Source organism: Alligator mississippiensis, chromosome 9 (genome assembly GCF_030867095.1).
Source record: "Alligator mississippiensis isolate rAllMis1 chromosome 9, rAllMis1, whole genome shotgun sequence".
Classification (NCBI taxonomy): domain Eukaryota; kingdom Metazoa; phylum Chordata; order Crocodylia; family Alligatoridae; genus Alligator; species Alligator mississippiensis.
Window position 1 is genome coordinate 63814207 of NC_081832.1, and position 22712 is coordinate 63836918.

Consider the following 22712-nt stretch of genomic DNA (forward strand, 5'->3'; position numbering starts at 1 on the left):
GGGTTAAGTCATGGCCTCCCAGGCTCTGGGTCCAGACAGCACTCCCGGTCACTCTCCTGCAGCTGTCTCTGGTCTCTGTGCTCCCACTCCCTCCACCTTCTGCTTCCTGTGTCTGCCTTTGGAGGCAACCCAGAGAGGCCCAGGACCCTCGTGCAGTGCAGTGCAGCGCAGCACAGCACCAGCTGTGAAGGGGAGCACCCGTGCCATGCGGCGTGCAGCAGCTGAGCTGCTCAGTTGGACAGCCTTGGCTTGTCCAGGGGTGGCCAACCTGCAGCACGTGTGCCACAAGCATGTACAGCATGCAGATAGGAGAGGAGAGAGCAGTGGCAGGTGGGACAGGAAGCAGATTGGGCAGGAAGCCGAAAGCAGAGCAGGCAAAAGAGTGCCTGATCAAAGTGGCACTCCAAGAGGGTTCGGGGCTAATTTGGGGCACACCTGCCAAAAAAAGGTTGGCTCCTACTGGCCTAGTTGATGGCCAAACATCAAGGCTTGTGATGACAGCAGAGTGAGATGCTGATCTCTCTGCTCCAAAAATGTAGGTCTCTGACATTTAAGCAAGAGGGAAATATGTTAATAAAGTTGCCCATGAGGCATACAAATTTGTTTGCTGTTTAAAAGTCTCTCTTTTCCACTCTGTGTCCCCAGACAGGGTCTACATATGGTAAAGGAGGCTGAATAGATGGACTAGGCCTCACAGTTAGGGGGTCCTGTTACTAACATCATCACTCTGATGGTTGCGTGGCTATACCCAGAACACGCTTTGGACAATCACAGCTGTGTTAAGGTTGTTCCAAGTTTCCAGCTTTAAAAACAAATCAAAAGATGAGTGATGGTGATGCTGAGTTATGCATTGAATATTCTGTTCTGTGAGGTCTGAGCATCTGATCTGCAGTGGGCATTCCCCAAGTTTAGCTAACACAAATGGATGAAACACCCTGGTGCTACTTTCTCGTGTAATCAGCTGTGCTGGGAAATGCAAGACTTGAGCAACTGGCACAAGTGAGAGAGCTTCTGGCCTGGTGAGAGTTGGGATCACGAGCCAGAACGACGTGTAGCGACGTTTACCCTAGTAGCTGGAAGCACAGACCAAATACTTTTCCAGTTGCAGAGAGTTAAATCTGCCACATGAGATAAGATCCTGCAGCCGGCTGAGAAAATGTAGATCAGTTAGTGCTGCCAACTCTGGGGAGAGCTGATGTGTTACATAAAGCCCCAGCTCCTTGGTAATGATAAAACTCAGCTTTTGCTTAAAAAACAAAAAACAAAATTTGCAATCCATGTGTTTGTGGCTTGACTGCCCCTTAAAGTCAAAACTGGGATGGTAAATGAAAATATTCCCACATGTATTAAATCTCTTGATTCAAGATTTTGGAGGCTTGTCTCATGATTTTGACTGTTTAGGGTTGGCAGTACTCACTCTGTCTTGTGAGTTATAGCTACTAGGCACACATGGAAGAAATGGTCTCAGGAGTAGGTTTGTAATAACCAAGACTCCATGAAACAGTGTTTTTTAAATTGTGAAAGATTTGTTGATCTTGAAATTTCCACGCTGTTCAGTTGCAAAAAAATAAAAAAGCTGATTTGCTCCGTAACGTTCTTGGCTAGAAAGTCTCTGCACCCCACTATCTGCCAGTTCATTGCCACCTGCCTTCTCGCGTTAGGTGGCCTGCATGTTTGCACATAAAGCCTGGCTTAGGACTCAATCGGACAAACTAGGGAGCTGTGCATCTGTCTGCACCCAGCTTGACATTGGCTTAAAGGGAATTCTCTTACGAGCAAGGCCTCACTCACAAACAGAAAAAAGGGGCTTGTTCACCATCTCTGTCCTCTTATAATATGCATGTAGAGTCTTTTATTTATTTCCACGTGCCCAGCCTCGTAGCCTCTGGGCATGCAAGAGAGAGAAAAAAACCACGAAACAACAAAGCTCTTAAAGCATCCCTTCTCCAAGCCTGGAAATCAGCTTGCAGAGCTGCATACATGGATTTCTGCAGTATCAGGCTATAATGGCACTGTGCCTCCTCGCATGCAGCGCAGATCGCCTTTTCTTGTCCTTAACATCCCAGGGCCAAGCTGGAGGGCGAAAGCTGCCAGCCTCAAGAGCAAGGAGTGAAAAACCATTGCGGGCGTGCTCCAAATCAGGGGCAGGGGAGCCGTGGCAGTAATGGCATCGGGCATCTTTGTGTCCGTGTAAGCACATTGGAAAGATGCAGCAGGCAGGGGAGGGGAGAGGCGGCAGGAGGATCTCAGGATGCGGAGAGGGGATGAAGCGGGCGAGGGCTGCAAGGAACAGGGTGCAAAACAAAGGCTGCGGCAAGAGCAAGGGCGTGGGATCCTGTCCCCCCAGCCAGCCCGGGGAAGAGGCAGCGCTCCCGGTGCCGCACAAAGGAGCCGCGGGGACCGGCGTGACCCTGCCCCGGGCTGGGGCGGAGAGGCGGCGGCGGCTCCCTCTGGCGGCAGCCCGGCGGGGAAGGAAGGAGGGAGAGAAGGGAAGGCAGGCAGGAGGAGGGAGGGAGGAGCCGCCGCGCAGCCATTCCCGGCGCCGGGTCGCAGCTGGCACCGCAGCGCGGGGAGCTCCGCTATTGTGCGCGGCGGGGGCGGAGGAGGAGGCGGAGGACGCCCCGTCTGGTGCACCTGGTCCGGGCACAGCCCAGCCCGGCTCGGGGCAGCAGCAGCTCACCATGTCCTACCAGGGGAAGAAGAACATCCCGCGGATCACGGTGAGTGCCCTGCCCTGCCCTGCCCTGCCGTGCTGCTGCTGCGTGCGGGGCCGGGCCAGGCGCTGCCTCGCTTGCACAGCGCGCCCGTGGCCGGGCCGGGGCTGGCCCGCGGGCCACCCGTCGGGGATGGGGATGGGGACGGGGACGGGGCTTTGTCTGCGGTGAATGTCATTCAAGCTGCGTGGGCTGGGGGGAGCGGGGGCTGCTCCATCTTTGCAAGGCAGACAAAGGACGGGCAGGCGGATGCCGTCCTCCCGCCTTGGGTTCAAGCATCCCGGTTTTACGAGCCAAAAAAAAAATCCCTTTCGGGTCCTTCCTCCGGATTCCGGTCCCCAAAGCCATTTGCTTTGAGCCCTTTCAGGGGCTGCGTGTGGTTGTCATGATGCGGGTGGGTGGCTCCCAGCCTCTCAAAGGAGGCAGTCTTGCAGCTTGCAGATTTTCGCTGCATTCGACCGACCGGTCTCGCCAAGGTGCTGGAGCCATCCAAGCATTTCCAGGGAGTGGCTACAGCGACAAACCCGGCAGAGACCAGCTTCCACCGTCTTTTTTTTTTTTTTTTTTATGCTGTTATGAAACCTGACCAGGACTCTGGCGGATGACGACGTGGGACCTAACAGTGGCAGCGTGTCCGTGTGCACAGAGCAGTGTATAAATAACCGTTCCTGAACGGTACCGAAGAATCTAGATGATTTAATTCATTAAAACACCCTTGAGGGGAAGGGGACGAAGCTCGCTGTGTTTCATTCTTATCGTCTTTTGTTTTAAAGAGGGGTATAATTAAGAGGTGCGTGCATCAGACAGACAAGTGCAACACAATGGTGCATTTTACAGTCAAAATAGCGTATTTTCCTGCATGCTGTTACTTCAGAGGAGGCTGGTCTCGTTTCTGTTGCTTGCCGTTCCATTTCTTTATTTGCTGCATCAGGTGCAGCGATTTTCCTCCCTGCCTGGAGCTCAGTGCAGTAGTGCTGGTGACCACACCTACTCTGGTACATAGTGCATTCGTGCCGCCTCTCGAGAAGGAGAAGGAGCCTTGGCCGACATGTTTTCTTTGAAGATGCAGGCAGCCTAGCTGCACGGGGGGCCTGTCAGTACTTCCATAATGACAGGCTTTCTCTAAGGGTTTTCATGTTCTGGTCTGCCCCACCACATCCTCTTTAGGCTGCAGCCTCTGTCCCCAGTGTCATTTGCTTCTGGATAACAGGAAAAAAGCAGGCTGCTTACATGTTCTTCCTGCAAAGGTGATCCTGCGCTCCACAGCCAGCCACCATGTTGCTGTTTATTTTCCTCTTAAACTTCACTTTCCTCCTAGGAGCAATTTGGCCATAAGATGAAATTCCACTTGAAAGCTCAAACATTTTCTTTCCCATACAGATACGAACAAAATCCTGCCTGAAAAACATAAAAGAAATTTAAATGTGGCACAAAGGGAATTTGTCTGTGCTTTAAATAATAAAGCTTTGTCCTTCTCTAGGGCGTTTTTTACAAGGATCTTAAAGTACTTTTACAAATGCTGGGCCTGATCCAGGTCCTACTGAATTCAGTAGGAATTTCTGACTTCAGTGGCAACAGGATTTTGCCTATTAATTAAGAGCCTTCGCATTAGCACATTTTTCCGTCTATTAAATTCTGTCAGTGAGCTACTGAAGCTGTGAATGCTACAGTTATAGTTGACTTTCTCTTCCTAACAGTTCTCTTTTTTTGCCCCTTCTACAGCTTTTTAATGACTCTTTTATCCTCTTTAGAAAGCCAGCCTTGTCTTTAATGAGAGCAGGGGGGAACTCCTGGATTTTAAATGGCTCTTGTAGAAGGAAATTTTTCCTTCTACAAGAGCCTGAAAAGGTGGCAATGAAAGAACATAACCATCTTCCTTACTTGTGGTCGGGACTTTTCATCCTGCACACCCACACCACCTGTTTCCAGAGAGAAATGGACCTGATCAGTCATTCTTCATGCAGATGGCAGGTGCAGTCCAGAAGAGTCCACCAGTGTATATTATTTTTTGGATGGACATTACTTTTCATTCCCCGGATTCTCGTCCCAAATCTATTGCGTCTATGGGTGACTGTTGGGCAGCAGGGCAGGACATCTCAATGCCTAGAATTTGGGGCAATATCACACCATTGGTGTATCCCTCCAAGCCCTTTGCATCATCTCAGCTAAAATCATGTTGGTATTGTGGCTGTAAGGGCAAATACCAGAATTACTCTGCATTCAGAGGTAGCTCCGTGTAGATTTGACAACTCGAATGTGGTTGAGAGAGGCACTGGGAATCGTGGGCACCGTGCAGACATTGGTGTTGTCTTAGCCTTTCCAGTGTCTTCAGCTTTTCCCTAACTAAAAGCAAGCAGTGGGCATAAGGAGTTGGCTTGTAAAATCTGTGTTGATGGGTAACCCACTCCTTAACCTCATTGTTTCTCTCCTGTGCTGCACAACAAAACAGCATTATAATTTACTCCTTGTCTTCACTGTCATTATTAGTGACAGCCTGGTCTTTTGCAAGGCCCAGGATTTTCCTCCTGAATCTGTTTCCAAGGGCTGTTGGTGTCTGGTAAGGCATCTGATGCAGCAGAGAAACTAAGGGAGTGAGGGGCAGGTTTGAGTGCAGTGTTTGTGCAGGATTTATTCCCTGTGGGCCAGAGGGACCAAACAGAGAGAGGACTATAGATGGCTTGTGTAATACTCACCCTGGTGCTTGTCCCCCTGGGTTGGGACATAAAGAGCAACTAAGCTTTGAAGAGCCCAGAGTACCAGTTGTATAGGATGTGAGAGAAAAGGAGCAGCCAAATAGATTGGCAGGTCTGTGGGGCAGGGATGTTACCTTAGGCTTGAAAGCAGTGTTGTTCATATAGTACCATAGGTGGTCAGGATATTTCAGAGAATAGTAAATGGCAAGGTAGTAAACCAGGTTGTTTCTAATTTTTGGCTAGCAGTGCAGAAAAAAGTCACATTGGTCCCTGAATTTCTATTAGCAGAGTCGTTCCTGATCACCTCTTTCATACATAATTGCAATACTTCACTCTTCTTGCCTCTCTGATTATTCACATTTTGCAGGGAGAGAAACTGAAGTCCAAAGAGGCGAAACGACTAATCCAGATTCATTCACTAGCTCTTTGGTAAAGTTGTGGAGAGAATCCACATGTCCTCATGCCTTGCCTAAAGCTTTTGCTGCTAGAAGCTTTCTCTCCTCCAGACTGGTGCCCCAAGCTGTTTTCAGAGTGGAAACCATGACTTTGCTTATCCATGAGATGCTCACAAGTGCCAATACCACCTTTTCTTCCATTCACAATTGTGGAACATCCTAGAGCGATTGCTCACGTGGGAACTGGGTGCTTTTTAGTTTCTTTTAATGTGGTTTAGTTTGTGGACGCAAGGAGAAAACCCAGTACCATGTGACCAGCCAGCTCTGTGCCAACCACTGGCACTGTGCTGAATACTGCTTGGGCATTTCCTGCACACCATTGAGCATAGTTTGATGTAGTTACCCACTGCCCGTCTTACTCCGATTCATCAAATCCGTTGGACTGTTGTGTGAAGGGGCAAGGAAAAAATTAGAACTGCTACATGAGGGAGACATCAAGTATCTGATGTCTTTTTAGTTAAGGCTGTTCCTTTAACCAGAGGGAAGGATCAAATCACACATCTACCTCCATGCAACGCTGAGTTACGCCCATGCGTCTAGTAAATAAGGCGAGCGTTATTCCTGACTAGAGCTGGCTTGCATTTGTGAAAGGTGCCATTTCTCTCCGGTGTGGCATCGTGCAGTGAAGTATTAAGGGCGTACCTTGTATTTTGCTTTAGGACTGCAGCAGAAAGTTACAGACACAAGAGTTAATGAGTTATTTTTAAAGCTTTGCCTTGCTTCAGTAAAAAATGCTGGGATGAAGGCTGGAAAAGGAAGGTAGGGGTTGAGAACGAGTTTGTCTGGTACGTTGGACCTGACTTGATGGCACCTGCTTGTCCCTGAAGATTCATGGAGTTGTCTACAGGGAACCTTTTGGCCAGACTCAACTCCACCTCTTTTGAGGGCACAGTCCGTGCCTGTAAAACAAACGCGCTCAGACCTCATTGTGGCTACAAAGCATGTTACACCCTGGGTTTTCAGAGGTGCTTCCATCACCCAAGTGGGATTTGCAGGTGCGCAGCTAGGGATGAGAACTGGACTGCCACGTGGGCCTGATTTTACCAGTGTTCAAGTTAGCTACTCAGAAGATCTGCCTGTTAAAAGAGAGGACTATGCCATTGACATAACCTGTCAAGCACCATTCCCTGGAAGATCTGCTGGTGCTTGAAGTCTTGCACTGGTCCTCTAGAGAGGTAGCTTTTTTTTCCAGGAAGGTGAACTGAGGCAACAAGGAGGTGTCGTTCCTTTATCCGCAGGTACATGGCGTATCTGGCAAGCGCGTAAAAGAAGATCCGAAGAATCCTGACTCCCGTTCTCGTCCCTGTGACCTCTCACTCGCATTCGTCTCCCTGCTCTCTGCATGCGGTGGAGGAAGTTTCCCTGGCTAACAATGGTTAATGATGCAGCCTGACACTGGCTGGCAAGGCTAGTGTCAGAGAGACTCAGTGGGCTTGGAGAAGCACAAATGAGCTTTGGCAGGGCAAACACTGTGTTTATTGTAATCCGAGGCAACTCTAGATGAACGTGCTGCAGGCGCCCATCCATAATACAGGTCCCTTTTCTCAAAACTCCTCCAGTTTTCCCTGTCCCTTCTCCCCTGCCCCCCCCAGTGCATCCTAGACAGTTCCAGGGCCCGTCAATGAGATGCCATTTTTATTTTCTTGCAGTTAATGGAAAGGACCTAATGCAGCTCTTCCTCTACTCTCATTCATGTGAGGCGAGTGTCTGGCACCAGAGCTCAGGATAAACCCTTCATAAAGCTATGCTTTTAATTGAGGTTGCATTCATGCTCTGGTACATAATGCACAAATAAAGTCGTTACAGGCTGTAGAAGCACTTAGCACTGACCAGCTCTTCACATCTGCAACAAAATGGCTCTTTAAAGAGAGTGTGTGTGTATTCCTCTGTTCATGTCGTCATCTCACATAATAATTGTAATAAATTCCCCTCCAAATGGCTTAAGTGTGTTTTTGTCTCCTTTTTGGTGAAACAGCTGATCCTGTCTCCCATTATGTTTTCACGTCTGAGGGGGACAGTGGAGGGAGGCACCTCTGAATCGTTATTCTGCACCTGCAGCCACATTACTTACAGACACCACTGACTGTGATGTTCCTGGCTTTCGAGGAGTGAAAAGGAGCCACAAAAGTTTACAAGGACATAGTGAAAGACCCAGTCCTGTATTGATCTGGGCAGGCAAACTCCACATTGGAAACCCACTAAAGCTAACAAGATCCTGCATGATTCGAGACTGGGTTGCACGATCGGGGTTGTTTTTAAAGATACAATATTCTTATCTATGCTATTAGCCAAGTGATTTGTCACTTAAGTTAGGAGATCTTGGCTTTAAGTGTCTGCAGGATTGAGCCCTATGTTGCAGATCTGAGCCTAGAGGATTAAGTCAGTTTGTTTTTCCCCAATTGACCTGTTTCTTGCTCTTTGCCTTGTTTGGCCCGTGCAGTGAGCCTGGTCAGTGTCAGCGTCAGTGTTTGGCTCCTGCTCTGTCGGGTAGCACAGCTGTGCTTGGCGTGCAGGCCGCTCGCAGGGCTGGTTTCTGAGATGTGTAGTCTGTCGTTACCAAAAATTAAATCGCAGAATCATGCCGCTGTTTCTGTTCAGATCACATTTTGTAAAAGTCCTTCCCCCCCCATGTAACATTCAACGTTGAAATCAGAACCTCCGAGAACTTAGCAAAAAGCACTCATTTTCTCCCCATCATTTTTATTTACTTTCCTCTGTTTGTAATATGCCTTCAGCAGCTGGGAAGGAAACACGCTGCTCCCTTTCTCATGACCTGCATACTTCTGTCACTTAGAAAGCTTCCTCCTCCTCCTTCCTTACCCCAGCAACTTGGGTGTGGCTGTAATTAATTACATATTAGTTCATGCAGCATATCTGTACCAGACTGCCAGTACAGATTAGAAATATAGGCAACTGAGCTGGCTCCTAGAGAAGTTCATCAGAGCTTGGCCATTGTCCTCAGGGAGCGTTGGATCAGGCCACTGGCATATGGTTTGTTGAACAGCTGTTGTAGGAATGTCACCCGTGATGGCTGTTTTATTGGATTTCACACTCAAATGGTGGCCACGATGCATTTATTACATTTCTTAGCAATGGTCCCCTCCCATTAGATTCTCAATACAAATCAGCTTTTAGCCCCAGAGAATCTGGGAAGCACTATTTTACTTGGACAGGCTAAATGCTAAGAAAAACTTGCCACAACATTAAGTCTTATTATTGGACAGATCTGCTCATGTTAAATGGTCAACTCTTCCTCAGGAGAGGACTCAGTAGGTTGATGCCCCTAGCCAGCATGTGAATTATTCTGATAAGGGGGTGGATGAGAGAAGAGCCCCCATATGAACTGAAAAATTCATGGAGCAGACTCGTTGGGGTAGACGGGTGGCCACCTGTAAGCTCTCTGGGGCAGGGCTTGTGTCTTATGCTGTTTTCTGTGAATCATCCCCGGCAAGTATTACAGTGCTGTTCAGTGGGAGACACTTGTAACGGTTGAAGTCATGGTTCCTACTGTCTTCATGCCATTACGGCAGCCCTCTTGCCTTGTCCCATGTCTGCCTTGCTTTTTTTGGAGGTGGCATTTGCAGCCACATTTTTCACCATCTTCAGCTGGCACCATCATTTCACCCATGCTTGCGGTATGGGGGCAGTCAAGCAGCTGAGGAAATGGGGCCTTTAATGTCATAGTTGGAGGTGCTGGGTGCTGAGGACTTCAAGCAGTATGGCCATGTGTGTGACGGACTAGAGGCATTTCTCCTGATGGGATGTCTCATCCTCATTTTTTTTCAGATGTGGTTTGTTTTCTTTGTTTGCCATCTTTCTCTCTGGTGTCCTGAATGCCTTCATTTACAAAGAGCCTTAGGATAAGTTCCTTCTACTGTGTCACCTAGAAGCATGTTCTCATTTTAAACCATGGTTACCTTTTTTATTTAGCATGCCACTGATGGCAGGTGGTTGGATATATGAGTATATGAGCTCCTGATGACAAGGTGACACAGCCTTGTCTGTGCTGAGAAGGGTGTTTGAACTGTTTCCTGAGCCAATCTATATATGGGGGAGGAAAATGGAGAGCAAAAAGTCTTCAAGATCATAAGCTTTTGATTAAAACATTTGTCTGGATTTGACATCAGCAATAGCTGAAGCATGTATCTTAATGGTATAGCCCAGCCCAGCAAGCATCTAGCTGGCCTGTTATAACCAATAGGTGAATAAAGCACCCACCTAAAGAATCCATTCTTGTGCAAGGTGATGCTAATGGGTATAGAAAGACTCCAGAAGTCCTGTTTTTCTTGAGAAAGTTCTGGCTGAGCTCTAGTTTTTTAAATAAAAGGAAAACGGGTAAAAGGCAGGATTGTCAGCCAATGTGCCAGCGATCCTAGCCTGAGCTAGCACTGCAGTGTATGCTACTTAATGCTAAAACTTCACTGCAGGACTCCTGTCCAGTAGGTGGGTAAATTGACTTTCTGATCCAGATAAGTTTAGATCTGGATTCAGAATACACTAGACTTTGGGATTTCTCTGCGCTTCTCCAGTTTGCAAGGGGAAGAAGTGAGGGCCTGTGATGATACACCATTTGCTGGAGGCTTGAGAGAGCCTCTTTGGAGCTAGGATTCAAACCAGACTTGTGCTCAAATTACAGCTTTTGCACTTCTGGTTGGGAGAGGACTGCTGCCCAGCTCTACTGAAAAAAAACCAAAATGAGCTGAATGTACTTGATGGTGTTAAACCTCTAGGAGTAGGTAGAAAAAATTTTGCTTTGAAAATGAGGGGGAGGCCTAGATCCTATTCATACACCTTGGACAATGCATCTGAATGATTTTACATCTGTTAGGAGCTATTTCTAAGTGCCTAGAAGTTATAGGCGCAACGAGCCTGGCCCTCCCTGCCGTGTCAAGGGATCCCCCAAGCACAGTCCTCTGCAAAAATGTTTTTTAAGTTGATGATCACAGATCCTCCTCACCATGTACACCCTGGGGCTAATTTAGGACATTGCCTAATTCAGTGGTTATGTGTCTAAAGCCACAAGCCCCAGTGCTAGCTGCCAGTTTGAAAGTATAAGGTCAGCTTTGGAAGGGCTCCCTTGGTTGCCTCCACAAATAGATGGGGAACAATTGCCTGCAGTTTTCAGTTTGCCACTGACACATTCCACAGCCCAGAGCCCTCGTCTCTGGGGACGGCAGCTTGGCCACCATTCAGATTTGGTTGAAGGACTTGCTCGGTTTACAGTTGGGTTCATTCCTGAGAAGTCTGACCTGCTTCCAAGTAGCCCTGTGTATACTTATCCTCCATTCTCCTGCTCTGTTTTAAAGCCCTGCTTTCCCTCATCTCCTTGTTTCCTGACCACCGGAGCTGGAGGACAGAAAGAGAAGGGTGTATTTCCTTACGAAGCTGCAGTGAGGACAAGGGACCTCTCAATGCTATTTTTGTTCTCGGAGAACAACCCCATCATCTTATGCATCCCTGCCCTCTTCGCTAACCTGCAGTTATTTTGGTGGCACTTCCATTCACAGCCTGTTTTCTGGTGGAGCAGCTCTAGAAACCGCACTTAAATTTAAAGGCTACAGGCAGCTGGGCCATGTTACACTTGACTGGCAGGTTTTTTTTAGCCTCGGTGTAGTTAATATGACAAGAGTTGTGAATCCATCACAGGGGAGGCTAGCTAAGTATCCTGTTCCAAGTACAGGGTTGACTGTGTGCAGTCAGTGGGTGCATCTATACGTGCTATTAAGGCAATGAAAGAAACTCCAGTGCAGTTCACAGCAGAGTCAGCTGCTCCCGGGCACAGCATCTATGCATGCACCTGGGACAGCAGCGGTTTGAGCTGTGGCGGAGCAGCGCTGGGCTGGCAGCAGGTTTGGGGGTTCAGCCCCGGGTTCCAGGTGGTGATGGCGGGCAGAGGAGGGACTGGCTGGGGCACAGGAGTGCTAAAAGGTAGAGCTGTGCAGCTGGCAGCCCCCATACGTTAGCACCCTTGTGCGCGAGGCAGCCCTTGACACCTTCTACATGTGCATTTCGTTGCACTTAATTACTCCACCATAAGGTAGTACTGTTCCCAACAGTACTGTTACAGCAGAGTTAGTTCATTTATTGCTCCCTAATACCAGTGCACGTGTAAACAGTGACACTTTGCTGCAGAGCTAATTAGTCAACTCTGCTGTAAAGTGCATACGTAGATGCATCCAGTGTGTCTCAAAGCCTGTATCCTGTGTGTGCTGTACTATCTTTTCATGCCCCTGATCCACCCCCAGTTGAAATCAGTGGAAAGGCTCCCTCTAATTATTGTGGATTGGGCTTTTTGTGCTTTGGCAACCAAAGCATAGTGCAAGGGGTGGGGCTTGATTCTTCCAGTTGGACTGAGGCAAAATTCCCCTTGACTTCTGTGAGTCTTGCCCAAATCAGCTCTGCAGGACTTGGATCTCAGGGCTTGTAATTCAGTGGTTTTCAGCCTGCGCCTGCAGACCTGTGGGGGTCCACCGACTATGCAAAAGTTGATGATCAGTCAAAAGTATATGAATAATTACAATATTCACTTACAATTCAAAGGGGTTTGCACCTTCATTCAAATGTTTTAGGAGTCTGTAAATGAAAAAGAATTTGATAACCACTGCTGTAATTCTTTTAGCTACAGTACATCTTAGCAGCACCATGCGCATGCATGAAGTTGGTGGCATTTAGGACACATTCTGGTGAATTGGGATTTCTTCCTTTGATCCTGGTCTTTGTAAAGGGAAAGGAAGTGACTTGAAAATTCAGTTTTAACCAAGGTGGAGAGATTGTTTGGGTACTTCCATAGGTGTGCATGACACCTCTCAAGTGGGCAGAGAAAGAATCTCCTTGCTCTTGCAACGTAGCGTAGATGTGAATATAACTCACAGAAAAGCATTGCAAGCAGATAAGGGAAACCTTCAGGTAGGTGAAAAGGACAGGATATTCTTGTTTGAGTCAATCCTGAAATATAGTTGAAATAAAGTTTGGGTCCCTTACTGAATGGGGAGGCAACCTGTGACATATGATGAGGAAAAGGCTGAAGTAGTCAATGCCTTTTTTACCTCAGTCTTCACAGGCAAGGTCAGCTCCCAGACTATGGCAATGGATAGAAAAGTTTGGAGAAAGTGAGCAGCCCTCAGTGGTGAAAGGAACAGCTTAGGGACTGTTTAGAAAAGCTGGATGTGTATAAGTTCATCAGGCCAGATTCAGTGCATCTAAGGTTGCTGAGGGAGTTGGCAGATGTGATTGCAGAGTCACTAGCCATTATCTTTGAAAACTTGTGTGATCAGGGGACAGTTGGATAAGGTCAAATATAGTTCCCATCTGTAAGAAAGGGGAGAAGGAAAATCTGGGGAACTACAGACCAGTCAGCCTCACCTCAGTCCCCAGAAAAAGTCATGGAGCAGATCCTTGTAGAATCCATTTCTAGGCACTTAGAGGACAAGAAGAAGGTGATTGAGAACAGTCAGCATGGGTTCACCAAGGGCAAGTCGTGCCTGACCAACCTGATTGCCTGCTATGATGGCTCAGCAGATGCGGGAAGAGTAGTGAATGTGATATACCTTGACTTTAGGAAGACTTTTGATACCGTCTCCTACAGCATTTTTGCAAGTTAGCTGAAAAAGTATGGGTTGGATGAATGAACTGTAAAGTGGACAGAAACCTGGTGGATCAGCAGTCTCAACGGGTAGTAATCAATGGCTCAGTATGTAGTTGGCAGCTGGTATCAAGTGGAGCGTCCCGGAGTTGGTCCTGGGACTGGTTTTGTTCAATAGCTTCTTTAACAATCTGGAAGATGGGATGGATTGCATCCTCAGCAGTTTCATGGGTGACACCAAGCTGGTAGGTATAGTAGATACACTGGAGTGTATGACTAGGGTTCAGAATGACCTAGACAAATTGGAGGATTGGGCCAAAAGAAATCTCATGAGGTTCAACAAGGATAAGTGCAAAGTCCTGCACGTAGGACAGAACAATCCCATTTACCACTACAGCCTAGGAACTGACTGGCTAGCAGCAGTTCTGCAGAAAAGGACCTGGGGTTACAGTGGACAAGAAGCTGGATGTGAGTCAGCAGTGTGCCCTTGTTGCCAAGAAGGCTTACAGCATACTGGACTGCATTAGTAGGAGTGTTGCCAGCAGATCGAGGGAAGTCATTAGTCCCCTCTATTCAGCACTTATGAGGCCACATCTGGAGTACTGTAACCAGTTTTGAGCCTCCCACTATAGAAAGGATGTAGACAAGTTGGAGAGAGTCCAGCAGAGAGCAACAAAAATGGTTTGGAGGGTGAAGCACATGTCTTATGAGGAGAGGCTGAGGAAATTGAGTTTATTTTAGCCTGCAGAATAGAAGACTGAGAGGGGATTTAATAGCAGCCTTCAACCATCTGAAGGGGGGTTTGAAAGAGGATGGAGCTGGACTGTTCTTAGTGGTGGCAGATGGCAGAACAAGGAGCAATGGGCTCAAATTGCAGAAGGAGAGAGAGGTTTAAGTTGGTTATTAGGAAAAACTTCCTCATTAGGGGGGTGTGAAGCCCTGGAACAGGTTACCTAGAAAGGTGGTGGCATCTCCATCCTTGGAGATTTTTAAGGCCCAGCTTTCAAAGCCATGACTGGGATGTTCCTGCCTTGGACAGGTTTTGGACTAGATGACCTCCTGAGGTCCCTTCCAACCCTAATTTATTCTATAATTGAATGAAGTTCCTACTTGGTGCCATAGGCATGTTAGTGTGTACAGAATATGTGTACTTCTAGACTCAAGCTACTATGGGGACCAAATCGTGGGAGGCAGAGCTTTAGGTAGATGCAAATATCCTTGCCACGTCATAGCTGCCAGAAATTGAGAGTACGCGGGGATAAACTATCGTATTCATCTGCCTTAGCATACATTCTAAGTCAGGGGTGGGAAATTATTTTGGCTGGAGGTCCGCCTAATGACTTTTGGTGAGCTGTCAAGGCCTGCAAGGGTAGCCCTGCCAGTGGACAGATACCCCACCCCTTCGTCACCATCTTGGGACTGGACATCCCACCCCCTAACACCTGCCCTTTGCCACGAGAAGTCCCTCCTCGTGCCCCAGAAGTCCTCCTTTTGGGAGGGAGGGTGCTGCCATCTTGAAACTGGAAAAAATATTATACTAAAAAAATCAAATATCTTCCATAATTTTTTTTAATTGTCCTGTTTTATGTGCATTTGCATTGCATGTCTAGAGGCAATTGCACAATAGCTCAAAATACAGTCCTCCCCTTGTATATTGTGTGCGTGTGGGGCAGGGGTGGGTAAGGAGGTGTACGGAGGGTGTGGTTGGGGAGTGGGCATATATGTGGGAGGGTGTATGCAGCGTGGGTATAGCAGGTGGGGGTGGGTTTGGAGGGGTGTGGGGTATGTGGTAGGGGTAGGGGCTGTGGGAGCATGTGGGTGGCTGTGGGGGGGTTATGGTGGGGGTGGAAGGGGGTGTGTGTGTGTATGTGTGTGTAAGTGGCAGAGGGGTTCTTCTTGTCCCTGGAGTGTGCAAGTCCCTTCAGCTGCCTATGGTCTCAGTGAGTGGGGGCAGTCCTGCCTGGCCCCATAGCATACGGCTCCCCATGCTCCCACCTCAGTCCCCAGCCACAGGTTGTGGCAGTGTGCGGGGTCAGCCTCGCCCAGTCCAATAGCACGCCTGCCTGAGTCCCTGGCCGCACATAGTGGCAGGGTGCAGGGCTAGCCCCACCCGGCCCCACAAGATGCAGCTCCCGCCTGTGTCCCTGACCACAAGTAGTGTCAGCATGCAGGGCCAGCCAAGCCTAGCCGCATAGCACTCTCATCCCGGTCCTGGCCACACATGGTGGCAGGGTGCAAGGCCACCCCCACCCAGCCCCATGGCGCGCAGCTCCTGCCTTCCCCCCTAGGTCCCCAATCGCCTGTGGTGGCAGCATGTGGGGCCAGCCCCACCCAGCCGCATAGTGCATGGCACCCTGTGCTCTGGCCCCTTTCCCGCAACGGGAGTCCCTGGCCCTGGCCTGTGGGACCCTCAGCTGAACTCTCACTCTCGCAGGCAGGGAGGCTGGGAACAGCCATGGGGTTGCTGGCAAAAAATTAAAAAGCCTCTGCCAGGCAGAGGCTCCTTGTCTCCAGCACCCGCTAGCTCAGGGCTGGAGTGGGTCAGGCCAGGCTAGGGTGCGGGGTGGTTGCTTTGCATCCAGAGCTGCACCTCCTGCAGGGACGCGCTTGCAGAGGGCCAGCAAGGACCAGGGTTTATGGAGGGGTCCCGGGGGGCAGATGGAGGGCCAAATGCAACCCGCAGGGCCGTATTTTGCCCGCCCCTCTTCTAAACCCCTTTGCTAGAGCTGGGTTAAGTTCTCTTTTCCCGCTGGTTCCCATACCCAGTCATTATCTGTTAAGACTGGACAGGATACAAAACAAGCAGAGCAGCAGCAGGGAACTCGAGACACAGCAGAGATGGCAGATAAACATTTGGATAATGGAGGTTTACAATAGCCATAACCACCAAGCTCGGCTTTCCTGACATGATTTCTTGGCTGAAGGAGTAAACCAGAACCAGTCAGTTACTAAATCATTATGTAGTGCTTTTCACCTATCGATTTCAAAGAGCCGCTGGAGTGAAAGAGGCCTTGATATCCTCATTATATGGCGATGCAATGGTAAAATTGAGAGAGAGGGCGCATCTACACGAGACTCTGACTGTGCAGTAGCTGAAAAATACTGCGCAGTAGCACATTGCAGCACAGGTGGTGCTAATGCACTACTGCGCAGTATTATTAGGCTACTATGCAGTAGCATCACCTAAAAGACATTCGCTGATGTTACTGCACAGTAACTCTAGTTACCACACATTTTTTTAGTACTTACTAATACAAGTATTAAGTAAATGCACCATACCAACTGCGCAGTAGTGGCTCATGTAAACTTATGCACTGTGTGGCCGTGACTAGGGGTGCACCGATAGAGGTTTTTGGGGCCAATACCAGTAGCTGATTTTTAAGGAGGCATATCAGCCAATACTGATCTGATTTCCGATACCAGCCTGGCAACTTGAAGAGCTGCATGCAGCTGCTGAGTCTGGTGCGGTGGAAAGGGGAGGGGGAAGGGGTGTGTGGCAGGGCAGCAAATCAAGACCCCCGCGATGAGGGAGGAGTGAAGCAGTGGCTGGGGCAAGCGCTGCCCAACTGGGGCAGGGCAGGCAGGGGACGGAGCTATGGTTTGTCTGGGGGCTACAGGGAGAGGTTCCTGCCTCTGCACGCCACTTGTGTGAGAGCCACTGGTCCAGCGCTTGCCCACTCGTCCGGCAGCTCCTACTGCTGTTCCCGCTGCTTATCCGGGCAGGCATTGGGGATGTGCCTCCAGATCTGCACAGGGCCAGGGTTGCACCAAGCTCTTCCCAGCAGGGTGAGCAACAGCAGCACTGGGACTGGGGGGGATGAAGAAGCTACGGTGAATTTTGGGATGGCTGCAGCTCACCTGTTCCATGCCCCCGTCCCAGCATTGCCACTATCCGCCCCCAGCCCAGCCCAGCCCTGCCAGGAAGAGCTTGGTGCAGCACTGGCCCCACACAGATCCAGGGTCACACATTTCCCACCCCACCACCCATGGGTTGCTGGATGAGCGGTGGGAGCCACGTCCCCCCTGTGTCCCCTGGACAAGCCATGGCTCAGTCCTGCACCTGCCCTGCTCTGGCTGGGCAGTGCTTGCCCCAACCCTAGCTCCACTCCTCCCTCACTGCGGGGGCCTTGATATGCCCCCCCCATGCCCCTTCCTTTCCCCCTCCCCTTCGACCACACCAGGTTTACCAGCTGCACGCAGCTCTTCAAGCTGCCTGGCTGTGGTCCTCGCCACCTACATGCTGCGCTGCGGCTCTGCGCATGCACGGGCCATTTATTGGCTATATCAGACCAATACAGAAAATTTTCTTTTTATCAGTGCCTATCCAGTATCGGACCAATGTATCGGTGCACCTCTAGCTGTGACTTACTCCAGGTCTTCTGCTTCCCAGCCCAGTGTCATACCCAGTACCCGCTGCCGGGACTCCCGTGGTCCTTTGCCTCTTTGACGCTTGCTTTTTCGTATTTCCCATTAGAAACTCTCCCTTTTGTTTCTTCAGCTAACTATGTAACCTACAGACTCTCCCCAATTCCCCTAGCATATGAGCCCTTTCAGGCAGGTTGGTCTGATGTCCTGCCCTTCATTCAACCAAGAAATGGAAGAGAGGAAGGCATAGTTCTTTGTTTCTGCAGAGGCCATTTTGATGCATGGGATGAATGATTTATCTCCATTGGCATCTCTTTCGTTTTTCCCGGTGCGCTCTGCCTTTGTGATGTGTTTAATACTCTGTCAGCTGCTGGAAATCAAGTGCTTGGTGTACAACAAGGGAACGTTTGCAGGGTAAATGCAGTGAAACGGTGGCTAATTTCCAAGAGCTTTCTCTCCTAGGCCCAGAACTAAAATGCGGTCAGTGTTCGGAGCGTTTGAGATCCCTTCCCCACCCCGTTTCTTTGTCTTCAGTGTCTGTGAACAAGAAGGTTATCAACATGCAGCTCTCGGGGGCTTTGACTGTTGCAAACAGAATTGACCCCCGGGGGATTTTCCCCCACACTGCTACTACCGAAATGAGGTTGCAAATTGCCATTGCTATGGTGATATTTCCAGAGAGCACTCCAGTAACCTGGAGAAGGAGGAGGAATTGAAACTCCTTGGGGCTGAAGGAGGGAGGTTGGATTGAGCTTGAGTGGTGGGACCACAACCTTCAGTCAATGTTGGTTGGGGGCTTTGATGGTAGACAGGGGTGTATTTGGTAGCCGTGTTGGTCTGAGACAAGAAGACATACAAAAAACTAGAACTCTTGGTTCCAAAATGATACCTTTTATTAGACCAACTGGGAAATCGCAAGAAAACTGTCCTTTTCTTGAAAAGAGAAGAAAAGAAAAGGACAGTTTTCTTGCAATTTCCCAGTTGGTCTAATAAAAGATACCATTTTGGAACCAAGAGTTCCAGTTCGTTGTATGTCTTGATGGTAGACAGGAACTTGAAGCCTCCTTTCTCTGCATGGGGAGGTGCAAGATTTTGTCGTGGGCACTGGATGGAGCCAAGAGTAAATTAAAGATTTGGGGCTTTAAAGGAAACAATTGGCTTACGAAACTCAGAGGACTGAAAGAGATTCCTTGCCAGCCTGTTTAGATACTGCTACATATTTCCTTTAGAGGACACTGTGGTGCCTCTGGAGGGAACTACTGTATCCCAGTAGTTCAGCTGCTCAGGCAGCCTTGAGCAGTTAAAATGGGTCTCTGTTCCTTATCTCAGGGTGTCAATGGTACGTGTAGACTGAGCCTCACAACAGAGTTTAGTTTGCAAGCTTGAGATCAGCTCTTTTAGCAGTTCCCATCATTCTTTTGTTTATTGTGCTCTTACCCTTGATGACTTTATCAGTGGCTAGGGACCTGTTTCACTACAAGAAAAACGGTAGCTTTTCACAGTGTCGGGTCACTGGACTTGTGTTACCAACCTGACTGTCTGCCTTTGATGGGCACACAGCAGTGGGAATGTAGGTTACCAGCTATCCTTGTGGCATGGCAGGGGGTGTCCCAATGCAAAGACAGCTGATGCCATATACTCACAATCCAGAGTTTCTGATCCACTTAATTTTGGAGGGGGTTTTGCAGTCGTCCCTTAGCCTGGCTGAATATCCAGGGACAATTGCACAACAGTATTTCATCCTGATATTTTCTGTACTGCACTGGAGGCATTACCATCTTAGCTGAATTGACTGTTGCCCCATGTAAAGTTCTATTAACCTTCTAGTTTTTGTGTAAGAGAAGAAAAATATCTGAAGTGGTCTTAGTTTTCTTACTATTTTATGCCAGGTGCTGACAGTCTTAGTGAAGTCAGTGAAAAGACTCATACTGGATATTAGATCAGCCAGTATATATGTGGCATATACAATAGGTATGCATTCATTATTTGTATACTGGAATCTAGGAAACTTTGCCTTCTCCCTTGTAGTTTAAACCTGTTTCACATTATTTCTCTGTCCTCTATGTTGTTTGGCTTCTATTTCTGCAACAATTTGATCTATAAAGGAATAATTTAAAATCATATGAATGTAAATTTTCCAATCCTTACCTTCACTTTTCACCTCTGCAATTATAAACAGTTGTTTAAATGAATCCTTTAAACAAGTGGTGCTCAACCTTTACATCCAGTGGGCCAGATAAGCAGTGCCTGGTCCCTTCACAAGGTGGATCTGGCCAGTAGACCCAATCCAGTACCGGAGGGGCAGGCATGACAGGGCTCCACCCGGCCCCAATCCGTCCATGTTGCCTGGCCCTGAACCAGCCCCGGAGAAGGAGGGGGCATGGCCTGGCCCCATGAAAGCAGGGGGGTGTGCCCAGACCAATCATGGCCAGGGGGAGGGAAGGGGGTATTGTCCAGATTGGGGCTGGGGAGCAGAAGGGGGCATGACCTGGCCCCAAACCAATCATCCAGAGGGAAGAAGGCATGGCCTGGCCCTGATCTAGCCATGCAAGAGGAATGTCATGCCTTGCTCTTGACCCACTGAGTGGGGCTTGGGATTTTGACAGCGAGGAGGGGTGGCAATATTAACTGCTATTACTCCCCCACTGCCAAATTTCCTGACCCTTGGGGAGCTCCGTGGGCCAAATTCCAAGGCTCTGTGGGATACATTTAGCCTGTAGGCCAGAGGTTGAGCCCTTGTGCTTTAAATTGTTCCTTGTTCTTTAGATTTGGTGGGCTTTTTGCTATGTGTGTCCGTATTGCAGGAGGAAAACTTCTTGCAAAGTAGAAATGCTTCATGATAAGATGGAAAATATATGAACAGTGTATTGCTCATTATTTCTTTTATTTTTTCCTTTTACAGAGTGATCGTCTTCTGATTAAAGGAGGCAGAATAGTCAACGATGACCAGTCCTTCTACGCTGACATTTACATGGAGGATGGTCTCATAAAGTACGTATGGTGTTCCTCTTATCTGCTTCCCTACACATCATTGAAAAGCTGGACTCTTTCCACCTCTTGAATTCTGTAGATTTCTGTACATGACCCTTTTGAAAGCACTTCAGTCACTCACTCATGAAGTAGTATTGCCTGGCCCTGCCTCTATCATTTGTGTATGGACATTTGTGCATGAGCATACATGACATTGTGACATGTTTACGCAGAAACCCTATCAAATCAAATGCAGATAAACTGCTGGGATATCATGACACAGCATCTATTGTGTAATGAAGTAATGTCTAACTGCACCAGAAATAGGATTTATCTTCAGTTTCTATTTTGTCCTGTGTTTAGCAAGATTAAATGTCACGTGAATGACGACACAAGATCCCATTTATTACTGCTAACAAGGATGGATCTGTGCTTTAGACAGACTATCTTAGAAGGTTTTCAGCAATTTCAGGCAAAACTGTGAGCCTCATCTGGCTTCTTGATCATGTCACAGAAGCGCAGGAATGGTTCCATTGTTTAAAGATTAAATTCTGCTATGTAAAGTATATGAAATTGGATCTAAATCCAAGGTTGATGGATTGCAAGTCCCAGATAGTTCATTAGGGCTAACACGAACACTTTCAAAATACATTCCCTATTCTCTGACCAGAAGAAAAATGTTCAGCCTTTCCAAAAATGAAATATTTTTTAAAACTATCACTAAGAGGGAATAATTTTAGAGGAGGCATTTGTATGAAGGTGGTTTTATCTTGAGGACAAGAGCAGTCTTGTTAAAGTACTAGCCTGGAGACTGGAAGAACCAGCACTTCCTGCTCTGCACCGCGTGACTGGTGATGTTTCTTTAGTTTCTGGGTAAATTCTGCATGTACAAATGGGGATAATAGCATCTCCATACCTCTTTGGGGTATTCATAGGGATAAGTACCTTAAAGAGACTACAGAGGCGTTCAAATACTTTGGAGATAGATCTATGCTTTGGTACTCTAAAGTATTCTGTCCACAGAATATATAATACTTGTATACAAGAGCTGTATGGCTCATACAGAAATGCTGTGAGGACTTCAGTCCCCAACATCCCAAAGAGATGGGAAGTTTCCCATCGAAGCCAGTTTGTCTTGTATCCTGTTTTGTAAGGGAGAAGACTTGGTGAAGAAAGGATTCATAGGCAAGTGGTTTGGGTTTGAGATTTAACCTTTAAGGATATACTAAAAGGTTTTAGGTGCTCTCGTTCTTCAGGAAGATTTATAGATACCTGGGTTTTTAGCAGCCTAGACCCCAGCATAGTCCTGCAGTTCGCAAAGATGTCCTTCCACCCCATCAATGCTGAGGCATGAAAGGGCAGGTCCCTGAGTTAGAAGGCAACTTTCCCAACTATAATACAACACGGCAGACATGCTGTGCATAAAAACCATACAGCGAGTCGCTAAAAGCTCTAGCTGTGTCCATGCACTTGGCTAGCTCCTCATCAGCTCCCAGAGGGAGGCTTGTGTTTACATAAGGACCTTGTGATGGGAGTGGAATGACAAAACTTTGGCAAACTTTAAGGAGGGGCAGCCAGGGAAGAGAGAGAGAGAGAAAGCGTGTGTGTCTGTGTGTGTACATGGAGACTACAGCCTCTCCACAATGTGTAAAGAACTGTCTGAAGTTTGCCCTGATTTTTTTCATGTTCAGTGAGGTGGATTGACACTGAGAGCATCTGCAATCCATTGTTGTATTGTACTGGTTAGGGGTGCACTGACAGAGATTTTGGGGGCTGATACCGATAGCTGATGTTTAAGGAGGAATATCAGCCAATACCAATCTGATTTCCGATACAGCTGCGTGCAGCTGGTAAGTCTGTTGTGGTGGATGGGGAGGAGGGAGGGAAGGAGCATGGAGGGGGGGCAGATCAAGGCGCCCGCGATGAAGGAGGG

The 22712-nt window shown here is 48.2% G+C and overlaps 1 protein-coding gene across 3 annotated transcripts in view; it reads left to right on the forward strand.

The window, feature by feature from the left end:
- The window catches only part of DPYSL3 (dihydropyrimidinase like 3), a 73831-nt gene that overhangs the window by 27126 nt on the left and 23993 nt on the right, over positions 1-22712 (forward strand). Inside the window, exons 1-2 of one of the 3 annotated variants that reach the window (XM_059733521.1) lie at positions 2537-2720; positions 20712-20800. In XM_059733521.1, the coding sequence (XP_059589504.1) occupies positions 2682-2720; positions 20712-20800 (128 nt within the window). In that variant the 5' untranslated portion in view covers positions 2537-2681. Of the gene's footprint in view, positions 1-2536; positions 2721-20711; positions 20801-22712 lie in introns of those variants that run through there. The other 2 variants (XM_014597616.3, XM_006265019.4) reach the window with 2 other exon arrangements.